Raw genomic sequence first — 15,884 nt, 5'->3', positions numbered from 1 at the left:
CAGCTGCCCTAACGTAATTAACCCGGTGTTCACATCCCGACCCACTGGTTGTGAGCGATTCCCAGGTTGTTCTGGACTCTCTGCGTCAAGGTTCCCACCAGCACTCTGGGCAGTGTCCAGGAGGTCAAGGTCACAGCTGAGCCCCCTCTGCTCCTCCGCCCGGAGAAGGGGCCGAGCCTCACAAGGCGGCGCCGCCCCCGCTACAGTCCCGCCCCGCCCCGCCAGCGCCTCCCGGGCCCCGGGCTCTAACACCGTGCTGGGAGGGGCGGACGCAGCCCGGAGCCGCAAGCCCCTGGCCTTCAGGGAGATGCGTGGCCAAGGCAGGGGGCACGCCCGCTGGCCCGCGCCTCTGCGCTCCTTGCTGCGCGCCTTAGGGCCCCAGGACGACGCCGCCGCCCAAGGCTTGGCGCAAGGTAAGTGCGAAGGGGATCTGGGGTCCCGGGCGCACGTGGGGCTGGGCGACCTCCTCGGAGTCTCCCTAGGCTGCCCTTGACTGCTGCGCACAGTCAGGATGCCCGCTGCGCCCCGGCCACAGCGCGACCGCGTCCTGCTGCCTCCTGCAGCAGTCTCAGGGATCTGTCCCTAAACAAGGGCAACGGGTACTGTGGGCAGGAGAGTTGGCGTTGGGTTCCTATGATCTCATCTCGGATTTGGAATCTCCCCTCTGATGGCACAAGTGTCCCAGTGCACCTGGCAGGCACGTGACCTCACCGTGCCTCGGTTTCCACCTCTGTGAAATGGGGGCGATTCATCTCGGTGCTGTGCTGGCAGGGGTATAGCGCTAGTTACCCAGTAAGAGCTCCGTGAGTGCGGCATTTCTCCCAGGCTGGCTCCCCGCGCCTCGCCCCCTGCAGGGCAGACACCTGGTCCTGGAACCCTGGGGCGAGTTCAGCTGCCATTGAAGAACTGGCCTGAGACGGTGGGGGTGGGAGTCCTGAAGGAAACCGAAATGACCAGAGTTCCATCTGGTCCAGGGAAGAGGCACAGGAGATGAGCAGGAGCACAGGTTCCCTGGTGACCAGACCAGGATTATGCGTGTCCTCCGTGGCCGTGGCTTAGGATCGCGGTGGTGGGCTGACTGTGGTGTCCCAGGGAGGAGAGTGAGACCAAAGCTTCCCAGTCGGCTTTGCCCAGCATTCCCAGGGGCCTCACCCCAGGTCAGCTGCTTCAGGCACCTAGAACCTGAATTTTCAAGCAAGCAGCGCCTCGGGTGATCTCGGACAAGATTAGTCAGGAAACTGGTTTAGACCAGGAAGGGCACTTCTGCCCTCATCTGCTGTGAGCATTTCAGCGTCTACAACGTGGAAGCCCAAGCCGACTGACCTGCTGAGTCCCTGAAGCTCTTTCGGCCCAGAGCCCCTTCCTCTCCGTCATCTGAAAGATGATCAGCTAGTTTCGATAACTGTGCTCCACCGGAGTTGGGAAACCTAGAGACACTAGCAAAGCAATGCTGAGAGAAGCCAGGTACTGTGGGGATGCTGGGGTCATTGGACACCCTCTACCAGGGCCCAGCGTTCGGGCGCCTGTATTCAGTCAGTGAGCAGAGGACTGGGCGCCCAGCAGAGGGGATGGAGACATTCCACTGCTGATTCTAGTCCTCTAAATTCTGAGCATTAGCCCATGTTTAGTGAGGTACCCGGCCCCCAGCAGGGAGTGAGCTTCCTTCTAGGGTGTTCCTGAGTCTGGAGGCTCCTGCCCCTGTTCTGAGGCACTTGGGCATCAGCTGCACAGGGTGGCACAGGGCTGGGTTTGAGGACATGACATGTGAAGCCCTTCTACAGGGCAGCGTGTTTGGAGTTGTGGCGTGTGAGCTGCCCGCCTGCCTGCCTGTACAACACCTCACCTGTTCCACGTGCACCTTACATCCATCACATTTTAAAAATAGCTCTGAGAGCTGGGTGGTGGTGGCACACGCCTTTAATCCCAGCACTCGGGAGGCAGAGGTAGGTGGATCTCTGTGAGTTCGAGACCAGCCTGGTCTAGAAGAGCTAGTTCCAGGACAGGAACCAAAAGCTACTGAGAAACCCTGTCTCGAAAATCCAAAAAAAAAAAAAAAAAAAATAGCTCTGAGGCCTCCGCCAAGGCTTTGGCCCTGGCAGGGCTAGGCCATCGTTGACCCACTGTTGGCAAAGAGAGGGGGAATATGGAGTCAGTGGGTCAGCAGACACGATTGACCCTGAGCGGGCTGTAGACATGGACCCAGACGTCAGGCCGCTGCAGAGGGGGGAAGGAAGCATCCCTAACGGAACTGCTGTGTGTGGTACCCAGCCTGCTGGGGAGCATCCTGGAGACTTCTGAGCTCTGAACAAGGGGAGTGGATAAAGTTGAGTTTGGGACCCTTGGGCAGTGGCTTCAGGTTCTGGCTAAGCCACTTGCATCTTTTATGTGCAGTTCCAGGCTGCTGGTAGGCATGCGGCTGAGGAGAGAGTGCTCACCCCGGCTGGAATATGGTAGCAGCCTCTTGGGGTATCTTCAGGATTCTGGAAGGTGGGGAATTCTGAAACCTATTCATGGTAGAAGCTGATGGGAGCGATTGGCTGGGCTCTCCCATGTCCAGGATGCTCTGTATCTCTGTGCCTGAGCGCCAGTGACTGGTGGTACCTGTCATGGATGGGTGGAAGGCTTGGCAGTGGAGAGGAAGGATAGTGGGGACAGCAAGGGACAAAGTAAGCCCAGTGTGAAGGGGTTACTGTGCAGAGGTCCTGCCAAAAATCCTAGAGATGGGGCCAGAACTGGGTCTGGAGGCTCCAGGCTGAGACTCAGCAGATGGGGCTGGCCCTTAAAAGAGGTCACTTGTGGGGAGGGACTGAGGCAGAGAGGGTGATGGTTTCTGGGTTTCTGCATTGCATTGCTGTTCTGTGGTTGAGGGGACTGGAGTCCAGATGCCCAGTTCAGCTTTGGAAGACGCTCCCAGGACCAGGCTGTATGCTGTAGTTCTTCCGTCGCTTTGATGGGCAGGCCTGGAGAATGTCTCTTGACCTCTCTCTTCTGGATCCAGAGAGCAGCCTTGGAGCCTCTCTCCCATGCTTTGTGTGCTGATTTCTGACTTTTGACTGCTTGGTGGTGGCTTAAAGTCCCCTGCATTTTAGGAGCACATTGGCCACTAGTTCTGCGACCTTCCATGTCTGGCTGGGAAGCGCTGGCTCGTCCTGACTATTTCTGTACCAAATGGCTTTAATTTTTTTTTTCTTTTGGAAGGAAAGGCATGATTGATGGTATCAGGACGTATCCCAGCCAAGGCTCATTGAAAGTGGTGGCCCGAGGGGCCACGAAAAGCACTGAAACCTAATGTTTTGTTTTGCTGTCTCTGCTCAGTTTAGGGCTGAGCAGGCCTTCGCAAAGTCAGTAGCTCCCAGGATCCACAGAGGGTCTGGGCTGCCCAGTTCTTTTGAAATTTTAACAACAACCAGCTGAACACAGCAGGCTTTTCTGGTGCAGTGAGTGCAGTGGTTGAGACCTCGGAAGCAAAGGGTCACTGGTCTGTCTGTTCGGGAAGCTGGAAATCCAGAGCCTGGGCTACAGACTTCTGCCAGCATCCAGTGCCTGTGCTCATGGACCAGCTGCCATTGCTAGGAAGCAGGGAGGGCTGGACCTCTGAAGCTCAATTCACAGGCCTCCTCCAGGCCGGGGATGGCACTATGTCCTCTTCATTGCCAGGGCTGAGACATCATCTGTAGGGCACCAGGAGATGACGAGATGGTTAGAGGCGGGCTGCAGACTCCTCCAGCTCTGCCCACTCTCCAGTTGTTCCTTAGTAGGGCAGGGCCATACACCTGTGCTCACCTGGCCCACAGAACGTGCCCTAACAGGTATGTGCCTGGAGGCAGAACACAGTCAGGGTGTCTGACATACAGACACAGTGCAGTCCTTGAGTGTGACCCAAGGTCTCCCTGTCTCTCCCGACTCTCTCCTCAGGGCATGTTTTGGAACACACACATATCTTCTAAGCCAGGGACTTTCAGGATTTCTACATCTTCCTATCCTAAGCCTGTGTGTGTTGGCTGAGATTTCTGTCCCACCAGGTCCCACATCCATTTTGTCCTGAATAAGCACACAGAGGTCTACATTAATTATAAACTGCTTGGCCTATTAGCTCAGGCTTCTTATTAACTCTTATAACTTATATTAGCCCATAATTCTTATCTGTGTTAGCCAGGTGGCTTGGTACCTTTTTTCAGCGAGGCAGTCACATCTTGAGTCCTCTGTGTCTGGATTATGACTGCAGACTGAATCTTTCCTCTTCCCAGAATTCTCCTGTTCTCATCACCTGCCTCTACTTCCTGCCTGGCTACTGGTCAATCAGCGTTTTCTTAGAAGACAATTGACAGGGTACAGACTGTTGTGCCACAGCACTGTGTGCACACGTACCTGCTCCTCTCTTAAGGACCACTGCCTGGTTGTCAACTTGGCCTGTGACTGAGTTGATAAGTTCTTCTCTGTATGTGTGTGTGCACATGCATTCACGTGTGTGAATGCAAACACGTGTGTGATACGGTGTGGTATGGAGGTCAGAGGGTAACTTCAGGTGTCGTCCCGCCTCCCACCTTGTTCGAGACAGGGTTTTTCTCGCTTTTTCTGCTGTATTCAAGCTGGCCTGTGAGGCACTGGGCTTCTCCTGGCCGCCTCTGTCCTCTTGCCCTCCCTCAGGAGCTCTGGGCTGACAGGAATGAATAGAATAGGCATGAATGCAATGTCTGGAGATTCAGACTCAGGTGTTTACACTTGCCTGGGGTCATCTGCCCAGCCCAGTTGTCCCCTTTTCGTTTCAAGGGGTAAGAGAGTCTAGCTCCAGAGAACAGGCCTGGCTGCAGTTGGTACTCGGCAAGTAGCTTTTGAATGAATGGGTACTGTGTCCTCCTCTACAGGTCCTTGGACTTTGTGCCCAAACAGGGATGTGCGTATGTGTTACCGATGCAGCCTCTAGGTGATAAAGGAAAGCATAAACAAACCTCAAATGTCCCTGCACCCCTCACTGTCTCCCAGAAGCAGCTAAGTTAGGGCCACTCTTTTCTTCTCACCCCGAGCTTGAAGCTGTCAGCGGAAAACATGCTCCATCGCTGCCTGGAAGCAGCATGAAGATCCGTCATCGCACGGCACACTGTTCTGAAGCAGCTGTCATGCGGCAGTGTGCTTTGGACTTTTGTCTGGGTTAGCGGGTTCTGTCTAATTGCTCTAGAATATTCCAGGTTCTATCATCTTAACGATGAGATGGCCAGAGGTCGTGGTCTGATGTAGGCAGGGAACCTGCAGCCTGGGTGGCCACTGTGCCACAATGTGAGGTGTGTCCTAAGTGCAGAGCCCCTGCTCAGGTGAGGGCACAATGGCCTGATACGATGCTCTGCACCCCACCGCCCGACAGTTCCCACGGGGCCCTGCCCTGCTGCAGGATCCTAGTAATCTTCCACTTGGGTCGTGAGAGGCTCCCATTTGGAAATTTTGCCAGTCCCCCAGAAGAAAGGTGGATTTTGTTGCTGTCATTTGCATTCCTGGATTGCTTGAGGGAGCTTTGCATGTGTCACCTGGGCATTGCTTTCCACTGTGTTCACCTTTCCCTAATTGGTTCTGTAGGAGCATTAATTAGGTCTGGGTTCGAATCCTGCCTGCATGGGACTGTTTCAAGACCTCTGGCTTGTCTTTTACTTCTGTATATAGTGTCCTTACTTCAGCAGTGTTAGTTTTCACTCATGCTCCCTGTGGTCACTGCGAAGGGACTTCTGCCTCCTTGTTAGTATGTACTCTTTACTCTGTCCTCCTCTTTCCTGTCCACCATGACTTCCCGGTGTGAGCATGACGAGATGCTGCACAGGTGTTCAGTGAAGATTCTGAGAGGCGTTCACGTGGCTAGGGAGCTGACCATGGCCTTGTGACAGAATTCAGTGTGCGGACAGGACAAGGAGCTGTTACCAGAACTGGACTTCAGAGTGAATGGCAGATGTGGCTTCATCCAGATGATTCTCTGTAATGGTCATACCTTCGTGAGCCCCTGCTACTGACTGTCAAGAGGCCTCCCAGGGCCGGCTGCTTCTCACAGCCCTGGCTGCTCTCCAAGGCTGGCCCAGGAGAGAGACCTGCTTGTGCCTGTGTGCAGAGAATCCGGAAGCTTTCCTCAGCCAACCTCTGTGAGAGCGTCATCACCCAATACCTGCTGTATTTCAGACAAAGGCCCAGAATGCACAGAGAAATATTTTAAGCTCCATCAGTGACATGGTTGCTTTTTGATTATGAGGACCTGAGTTCAGACCTCCAGCCTGGCACAGTAGTGTGTGTCTATAATCCCAGCGTGGGAAAGGTGGACACAGTAGGACCCCTGGGTTTTCTGGCTAACCATCCCATGAACTCCAGGTTCAATGAGAGATCTTGCTCTCCAAAACCGTGGTGCAGAGAACAATTGAGGAAGAAACCTGATGTTGATGTCTGACTGACACACACTTGCACACATGCACACACATGTGTACACACACACATACACACAACAAGAACAACAAAACAGTGGCACACTGAGCTTGCATCAGAGTTCTTGCCTGGATGGATACTGACTTGGGAATAGTATGGAGAGACATGGCGAGCCTGGGCGCCTTGCGTCTGTCTGAGCAGGACCTGTCTGTGGACTCTGCTGCAGGAGGGATGGAGGAGCAGCTGTTTGGACATCCTCCTGGACACCTGGGAGGGTACTAGAGGGACAGTTAGCCCTTTCTGAAAAGTATCAGATGTGAGCTAGTAGGTGATTGTTTTTTGGACCTGTCTTCCATGGGCTGAGTCCCTCTGGGCCTCTCATAGATAGTGGGCAGGAGATACTCTTCAGGGGTGTAAAGAGGGCTTCAACCCTGGCAGGTATCAGCCATGTCAGTGCGGGAAGGAGTATACAGGTCACCCTGTACCATAATGCCTGTCTACCACACGGTGGTTCGCAAGTCGGGCAAGGGGCTGGAGATCGAAACACACACACACACACACACACACACACACACACACACGGGTCACCCTTGAAACAAGAATTCCCCCTTTATTGTGTTCCAGGGAAGATTATACAACGCTCTCCTTGACTAATGACCACGCCCTAGCTCTCGGGATTTTTCAGCTGCAAACCCACCAGAAATCACTCCCCTGCCATCAGGAAATCATGAGGGTCTCGTGCTCAGAGCAGCTGCAAACATAGGAAAACAAGTTGTTTACTCCGGCAGGCAGGGAGTCACAGAAAATTCAGGGTCTCAGGGTCTGCAGTCCCCAACAAAGGAGGACAGAGTTCTGTGTCAGTGTCCGGTGTGTGCCCATGAGTGGTGAGAACCAGGGCACCCAGATGCTGTCCTGTTGCCCAGGAAGGGGTTGGGGTGGGAGATGTTGGAGAGAAGCTGGACTTCTGACTTTTACACAGTTTCTTCTTCCACCTGGCACTGCCAGCTGAAGTGTGCGAGCACTGAGCAGGTGACACGTGTGAGCGGGCATGCAAGGGAGCTGAACACATGACACACGTGTGATCCAACATACAAGGGAGCCGAACATGTGACACACGTGTGAGTGGGAATGCAAGGGAGCTGAACAGATGACATAAGTGTGATCCGACATGCAAGGGAGCTGAACAGGTGATCCATGTGTGAGTGGTCATGCAAGAGAGCACGTGCATCTGTATGTTTGGTGTGTGCACATGTATGATGTTCTGTGTCTGCTGGCCCTGGTTCAGCCTCCCGTACGAGGCTTCAGTCTCAGCCTCCCGCTCTCGGTCCATGGTTAGTGTCCGTCCACCCAGCAGTGGGACCGCATCTGTGCATCTCCTAGTTACATTTTCTTGTAAATCCAGAGAGGGGTCGTGACTCCCTGGACCCTGGGTACCGACCATTTACTCCTAATTCACCCGATGTTGGTCCCTGCCTCCCCAGAGCTGGCCCAGCAGACTAGCCAGGCATGTCTAGGAGCTGCAGGATAGGCAGCAGGAGGACACTGCAGAAAGCCCGTCTCCAAGACAGCCTGGACATCATGGCAACACAGGGGTGGGGTCTGGCCAGGAACCAACCTGTTGCTCTGGGGGTAGGGGTGTGTCTAGACCTGTGCCCTCTTAGGCCCATGCCTTAGCTCAGGACTCCTGAGCTGTCTTGTCTCTTGAGGTCTGGTTCTGGCTTTGTCCGTACTATCCTCTCCCTGGACTCTCTGTGTATTCAAGTGGGGGTCAGTCAAACACCCTCGAGGGAGTCCTAACTTTAAATAGTTGCAGATCTCATTCTAGCCGGTGTGACTCAGAACAGCTCAGATTTGATGTGTACTGAAATCTGTTATTTCTCCTCATTTCCAGTTCCCCCAACCCCATACATTAGGAACTTGCATTTTTTTCCCCCAGTGGTGTCTTCTGAGTTGGGGGTGTAGCTGCCCCTGAGCCACGAGGCTGTTCTTCAGCATTTAATCACAATGTACAATGTACAGGGCAGGACAGAGGATCTGGGGGCCATGAGTGCTACAGAGAAGGCCTGTCCTTCAGCCTGGGTCCAGACTGTAGGTGATACAACCCTAAGCCGTGTTTGCTTCCCGTGCTTGTCATTGTAGCAGGACTAGCTGATGCCACCTGCTGGTGGTATATTCCCTTTGCTGATACCCAAGCCTCAGTGAGGGACCAGCCTGGCCCTTGCCCTTCCATCTTTCAGATCTCAACTTTAACATCACCTTCTCAGAGAGGCCTATGTCATAATGAAACAAGAACCCCCCCCCCAAATGCCACTGAGTTAGTTTTATGTTGTTCAACTCCTGCTGGGCATAGAGTCTGACCTTAAGAGTGGTTTGTATGCGCAGTGAGTTCTGTATGTGCAGTGAGTTCTGCATGTGCAGTGAGTCCTGTATGTGCAGTGAGTCCTGTATGTGCAGTGAGTTCTGTATGTGCAGTGAGTTCTGCATGCCCAGTAAGTTTTGCATGCCCAGTGAGTTTTGCATGTCCGGTGAGTCCTATATGTGCAGTGAGTTCTGCATGTCTGGTGAATTCTGGGCATCAGACCCTCATTATTGCTGTAGCAATTACATTATAAACAGAGACACCCTGCCAGTTCTGTGCTCACCCTTTTATGGTTTTGAGAAAAGATGTCTCTCTGTAGTCCAGGATGACCTAGAACTCATTATGTAAACCAGATTGGCCATGAACTCACGAAGATCTGCCTGCCCCTGCCTCCTGAGTGTTGGGATTACCTGAGTGTGTCTGGTTTCATAGTCACCTTGTTAAAGACCCTGTCTCCACATAATGTCACATTCTAAGTTCCTGGGGTTCAAGACTTCATTATATATGTGAGGACAGTGCAGGGGTTGGGGGCTACCCTTGGATCCTGCACCAGGCCTTCTTCGAGGTAGCTTGTGTTCTAAAAGCCAGCTCCCTAAAAGAAACAGGTCCAGATTCTGTCATCGTTTCTGATGACCGGGCCTTGAGCATCACAGCCCATCCCTTCTGCTGTAGTCTCAGCCCTGGGAGACTATGGAACTGCGGGATGTTCCCTGTGAGCCTGAAAGCCCAGTATGCAAAGGTGTGTTGTTCTGGGAAATACTGCCTGCTGTGCTGTCTCAATGCAGCCACTGCTCAGCCAGTCCCTCTGCAGCTCCTTGCAGCCTCCACACCTTATGCAGCTATGAGGAGTTCATCTAGCAGGTGTGAAAATGGTTCTTAGGCCACCAGCTGGCTTGTCCTTCAGTCAGGCTTGAGAAGCTGACTGTCAAAGATTCCCCATCCCTGATGGGAAGATGCCTTCCTGTGCTGCTCTGGGCCTTGGTGACAGGGTTTCTGTGTGACATCTGCTTCCCTCCTGGAGTCTGGCTTTGTGCCATGCCTGACACAAAATCCAGGACGTATCCATATGGTCAAGGCATGTGTGTCACCGGAAGGATCTCACATGTCCAGGGTAGTTCCACCTAGAGACCCTCATGCAGGAAGTGTGGTCTCTCAAGTGCCACCCCCAGCACCCTTTCTGTATACTGGGCCTGGCATTCTGTAGCCTTAGGACACAGCTAGAAGCACCCTTGAGTCTGAGTCCTCCCAGTGTTTGACCACAGCGCCTGGAGTGGTTGTGGGGCGCTCCTTCCCCCACCCCGCCTACCCAACCCCCCCAGCCCTCACCCCCGCCTATACACTGTCCACCCCATCTACTGTCTGTCATTCTCTCCACTGAGCAAGCTCAGTACAGCAATGACTCACTTCCAACAGCATGGCCTGTGGCCTTGGCCTGACCTACAGCAGTTGCCCGTGGGCGCAACAGCTTGAGCAGGGCAGGCAAGGGGATAATGTGGCAGAGACAGCCCATTTCCTCACTCACCCTGGTGGCTTACAGGCTGTGTCCATGCTAACATGGAGCCTTGGGGTCTCCTAGTGGAGAGCTCGTCATAGAAGATTCCAGAAGAGCATTGATAGTCACCACCTCTGTGCCTTTCTAGCTGCAGAAACTGGGTTCCACTCCTTCTCAGGAGTCTTTGTTGGGAGGTAGTTCCACTGTTTGAGGAGGCCTCAGGCTCTCCTGGAAGCACAGAGTATCAAAGGGCTTGTATCATATACACCACATGTATATGCAGAAATGGATGTGTCCAGCCTGCTTGCATTTGGACCATGTTTCCAATTAATTGTGTTTTGAGTCAAGGTCTCATTGCATAGCCCTGGCTAGCCTGGAATTCACTATATAGACCAGGGTGGCCTCTAACTTGTGGTGATCCTCCTGCATCTGCCTCCAGAGTGCTGAAATTACAGATGTGCACCATACCTGGCTCATTCTCCCCCACTGAGGCTTGCCTCTGCACCAGACACTTGCTGGACCTTCCTCCAAGCTGCTGTGAGTGTCTGTCGGTTCCGCCTCCCATCATCAGAGAAGATCCCAGCAGACGCAGCGAGCAGTCTGCTGTCTGGCTAGGGCACGTAAGTGTTTGGACAGGAGGATCATAGCTGCTTGCCCGGAGGGGAGAACTAAGTATAGGTCTTGTAGGCCAGATGATGCTTCTGATATAAGTTAAGGGCTGTGTTTCTCTGCTTCCGAGACTGCAAGAAGGCTCTGCTAACTGCATTTTCTCCCTCTCGCGTGACCGAGTCTCTTCGCTACACTAATTCTTTCTAACTCAGATAATGAGCATGCTGAGGTCCAGGCTTGCTGTGTATTCCCAGTTCTATTTATATTTAATAGCTTTGCTGTCTTTCCCCTGTATTCCACAAGAAATCGTGATAAATTAGCTCCAGATTTTAAACTTTAGGATCACAGAAAACAGAAGAGAAAGGAAGGCAGAAAGAGGACTCTTTATTTTTAGACCAAAGTGATTTTCAGGTTGTGGGCACAGGTGAACAGGCACACGGTCAGCATGGAAGTCACCACAGTGCAGGGCCTGGAGAAGCTGTCCAGTAGGGACCGTGATCACCACAGCAGCCTGTGCCAAGTGAGGGCCAGCTCTGTCTGCAGCCCTGTTGGTCACAGTGGGCGGGTCTCCCTTGACCTGCACAGGAAATGAATTTAAAGGGACTGAATGACTTGCTCTGGGCAATTTGCCTTGGGTGGCTCTGGAGTCTAGCTACTTTGTTATCCTGCCTGCTATAAACCAGTCCTCTGACTACTTCCCTGCTGTGTGTGTGTGTGTGTGTGTGTGTGTGTGTGTGTGAGTGCGTGTGTGGAGGTGTGAAAGTGTATGGGTGGGTGTGTGAGTATGTTAGTATGTGTGTGAGTGTGTGTGTTAGTACATGTGCATGCATGTGAGTATGAATGTGTGAGTGTGTGTATCTGAGTGCATGAGTGCATGTGTGCATATGAGTGTATGTGAGTGCGTGTGAGTGTGTGAAAGTGTGTGTGTGTGTAAGTGTGTGCACGTGTGTGAGCTAGTAGTGGGCTCGTGGAGATCAGAGACGAACTCCATTTCTGCCAATGGGTCCCAGGGGTGGAGCTCGGGTCCTCAGGTCTCCCGCGCTGTCATGCCTCCACCCACCCCTATTCTTACTCTGTATTTCCTACCATTTTCCTCATGACTCTGCTATTGAACATCAGCAGGTCAGTGTGCTTTAGTGCCTGATTCAAGGGGCCCTAAAAGATTTTCCTGCTCCTTTAAGGGCCACAAGAGAATAAGGAGGCTAAGGATGGAGGCCCTGTCCTCAGGGGAGAGACAGCCCTACTCAAGTGGGATACCATGTCCTGCATCTGGGAGGCCCTGGTCGTTCTCCTTGTCCATATTTACCTGCGGGTTGTTATAATAAAGAAACTACTTTGGACCTATAGCAGGGCAGAACTTAGCTAGGCAGGGAAAACTAAGCTAAATGCTGGGAGAAAGAAGGGCGGAGTCAGACATGCTAAAACTTTGCTGCTAAACCACTACCACATGGAGATACACAGATTAATGGAGATAGGTTAAATTAATATGTAAGAGTTAGCCAATAAGCTAGAGTTAATGGGCCAAACAGTGATTTAAATAATATGGTTTCTGTGTAATTATTTTGGGTCTAAGCTAGCTGGGCAGCTAGGAACTAACAAGCAGCCTCCCCTTCCAACACAAGTGTCTCTGCTGGTTCCCTCTAGGCCTCACGCTGAGATTGAGGTGAGAAAGATGTGGGACTGGCCTGTGCCCCTCCCTTGGAGGTTCAGGGAGAGACACCACCTGCCTCTCCGAGTGGCTGTCACGAGTCAGCTAATCCTGGCAAGACAGAAGCCACGGTTTTTTTTTTTTTTCTCTTCTGACTGGCTAGTTTCAAAGGCCACACACTCTGAGGTCACTTACCCTTCAAGCCTGTAGTGGCAGCCAGCCACATCCTTCTTACCCTTCGAATCTCCCCTCCCTCCCCTGGCCTCAGCCCTCTGTTCCATTTGACTTTCTGAGGGCTCCTGTAAGGGCATCAAGCCTGTGGAGTCATTTAGATTGTGACCCCTGATTCCGTCCATCACAAGGGTGACTGGTTTAATGCCGATCAGAAATCCAGGAATTGGAAATCGTGTGGGGAGGGGTCTAGAGAATTCTCCTGTTCACACTGTGTTCATAGATCAGGGCTGCCAGTGTCATGGCCAGAGATTCCAACCCTAAAACAAACAGCCCCTGAGGGGCAGAGCCCACACACCAGCAGATAACATTTTGGATGGTGGCTCTTTTGTCTGCCTCAGGGGTCTGCACAGAGAGAGTCAGCCATCCTGCTTCCATCTCTGCCCCTTCCCATTAATGTTTCCTGCCTTCTCTGCCCCTGTTCTGGCTGCCCCTTGGCTTGAGAAGGATTTAGGCAAAAAAGGGATATCCCTTGTTGCTCTCTCTGGATATCCCCTTGGGTGACTCCCCATGTGAGGTTCCTAGGGTCCTTCGAACTCTGGGGTCCTGCTATCTGACTGCTGCCATTCAGATACCATAGCCTGCCCACCCACCCTTCTTAAGCCTTTCCCAGCTGTTCACATTGCCCAGTGCCATCACCCGGACGAACCTAGGCTACCATGTCATCAGAACCATCTCCTTCCCACTCCCTCTGCTGGACACATGCCATGTTCCCTGTGAACACTGCCTGAGTAGTGGGCGCAGGTACCAACAAACAATAGATGGAGTTATCAAACCCCAGCAGGTTAGCCTGCGAGTCTGGAGCCCTGTGGTCTTCAGGCCCCTGATGTTTGGATAACTAGGCCACTCACTATCTTTTCTGTCATCTCAGGATCTGAAGGGAGTGGAGTCCAGCATACTCCTATATCAGGACCAGCTTTCCATTCTGTTGACAACCCCTAACCCGGCACTTAAAACCCTATAGGCATCTTGTGGACTGTAGTGTGTACACTCAACGGTTTCTCCAGTAGCAGGTGTAAAGACCCAGGAGATTCATAGACCCCCCAAGACAGCAACACAGCAAGGCAGGAGAATTTCTGTTGCACCCCACATCGCTGGATTAGAGGGGCAACTGCTAGTCCCCAATGAATGTCGTCCCTGTAGGCTGCCAAAAGCCAGAGTGGATGTTGGTAAATGCATCGAAGTGGAACTCTAATAAATGACGGCCGCTTGTGTGCAGGGTCACAGTGGGCACTGAGGCTGACAAGTAGTCGCGCTGTTGGAGAGAGGGCCTGGGGAACGGGCATGGTTGGTGAATGGGCATGGCAACTAACACCGGTTGGAATATGAGTTGATTCCTGGAATTCTCATCTGTGTGTGTGTGTTATAGACCTACTTTAGGCTGTGTGAGCTGTGACTTAGTAGCACACCATCTTAGGGATTTTATCCCTGTGAAGAGACACCACAAACACAGCAACTCTTATAAAGAAAACATTTAATTGGGGCTGCTCGCTTACAGTTCAGAGGTTCAGTCCATTATCGTCACGATGGGGAGCATGGTGGCATGCAAGCAGATGAGGTGCTGGAGCTGAGAGTTCTACCTAGATCTTGTAGGTAACAGGAAGAGACCTCAAAGCCACAGTGACACACTTCCTCAGCAAGGCCATACCTCCAACAGTGTCACTCCCTTTGGGGACCATTTTTTTTTTCAAACCACAGTGCACACTTAGCCAGTATCTGTCATGAAGGTCAGGGTATAAATCTGTGTTGTGGGGTGTGACGTTCTTTTCTTTTGACTTTTTGAGGGGCCAGCCACCCAGGTCCCAAATAAATCACATGCAGAGGTTGATTCTTAGTTATGAATGCCTGGCTTTATCTGGGCTTGTTTCTTGCCAGCTTTTCTTAAATTCTCCTGACTACCTTTTGCTTCTGGGCTTTTAGCTTTCTCTATTTCTGCATGCCTTTCTTTGCTTCTTTCTTCATGGCTTTCTCAGTGACTGGGTGTCTGGCCCCTGACGTCCTCCTCCCCTTTTCTCTCGTTGCTCCTTTTCTTCCTCATTTCTCCTCCTATTTATCCTCTCTGCCTGCCAGCCCCGCCTATCCTTGCTCCTGCCTTGCTATTGGCCGTTCAGCTCTTTATTAGATCATCAGGTGTTTTAGACAGGTACAGTAACACAGCTTCACAGAGTTAAACAAGTGCACGGTAAACAAAAGTCACACACCGGAAAATGATATTCCCCAGCAGTGTTGTGGTAAACAGTAGGCGGAGCTCCAGATCTCCCAAGCATCTGAGTCTGGTAATGACGTTGAGGCACACACACCGAATAGAACGGGAAAGAGGGTGAGTGCAAAGACCATTACTGAAACACGAGCTGTGAGTGGCAGAGAGCCTTGTGCAGTGAACACACCCATGCGACCAGAACGGTGACATAACTGGGGTCTGAGAGGCTCCTTTGTGGTCCTTCGTGGTCAGATTCTTGTAGCTCCCTCTGAAGTCCTCATCCTTCCTTCTGTGCCGAGACAGGAGTCCTAGGGGAGGGGTGTCCTCCTGGTGCCTTTCGGAAGAGTCTTCTTCACACACCAGAATAGCTCCTAGAACACTCTAGGCTTCTCTGCTCCTCCCCCTGACCTTGATCTCCACACAGTACACAGTGTCTACATCCCTCCCACCCACCACCTCAAGAGGTATTAGAGAGTCAAGTGAGAGCCTTGGCCTGCAGAGAAGTTGTACTGACTTCTTCCCTCTGATTCCTTGGTGACAGGAGCCACCCCAGCACCTGGTCATGGATGCCAGGGCCTCTTACTGTCCAAAGGGAATGATTCCACCTGCTCTTACCTTTCTGTACATGGCACCAGACCGAACTCAGTCTTTTCAAGTCCCATGATGCCCACTTTGTTACTTTTCTCACCCTTCTGATCAAGAACTTGGCAGAGAGAAGGACCTTCCTTTGCTCATAGGCTAAGGGAGTACTTCCTTCCATGGTGGGTGGGTGTAGCAGCTGGGGCTCACTCTCTGGTGGCAGGAACTTGTGACAGGACTTATTAGATACATGGATAGACCGGGAGGCAAGAGCTAGACTGGAAATAGGCCCCGTCTATAATCTTCAAGGCCGGCTCCCACAGCCTTACATCATCCAGCTAGGTCCCATGTCCATGTCACAGCCTGCAAACAT

The 15,884-nt window shown here is 52.4% G+C and overlaps 1 protein-coding gene across 1 annotated transcript in view; it reads left to right on the top strand.

Moving 5' to 3' along the window:
* Nucleotides 1-245: 245 nt before the first annotated feature.
* Nucleotides 246-15,884, top strand: part of Phactr3 (phosphatase and actin regulator 3) — a 201,617-nt gene continuing 185,978 nt past the window's right edge. Inside the window, exon 1 of the mRNA XM_057780692.1 lies at nucleotides 246-413. Within this exon, the coding sequence (XP_057636675.1) occupies nucleotides 308-413 (106 nt within the window). The 5' untranslated portion in view covers nucleotides 246-307. The remainder of the gene's footprint in view (nucleotides 414-15,884) is intronic.

The sequence above is a fragment of the Chionomys nivalis genome, chromosome 9 (assembly GCF_950005125.1).
Source record: "Chionomys nivalis chromosome 9, mChiNiv1.1, whole genome shotgun sequence".
NCBI classification, from domain to species: domain Eukaryota; kingdom Metazoa; phylum Chordata; class Mammalia; order Rodentia; family Cricetidae; genus Chionomys; species Chionomys nivalis.
Note: the sequence above shows the minus strand (reverse complement) of the source record. Positions and strands in the feature narration are given on the sequence as shown.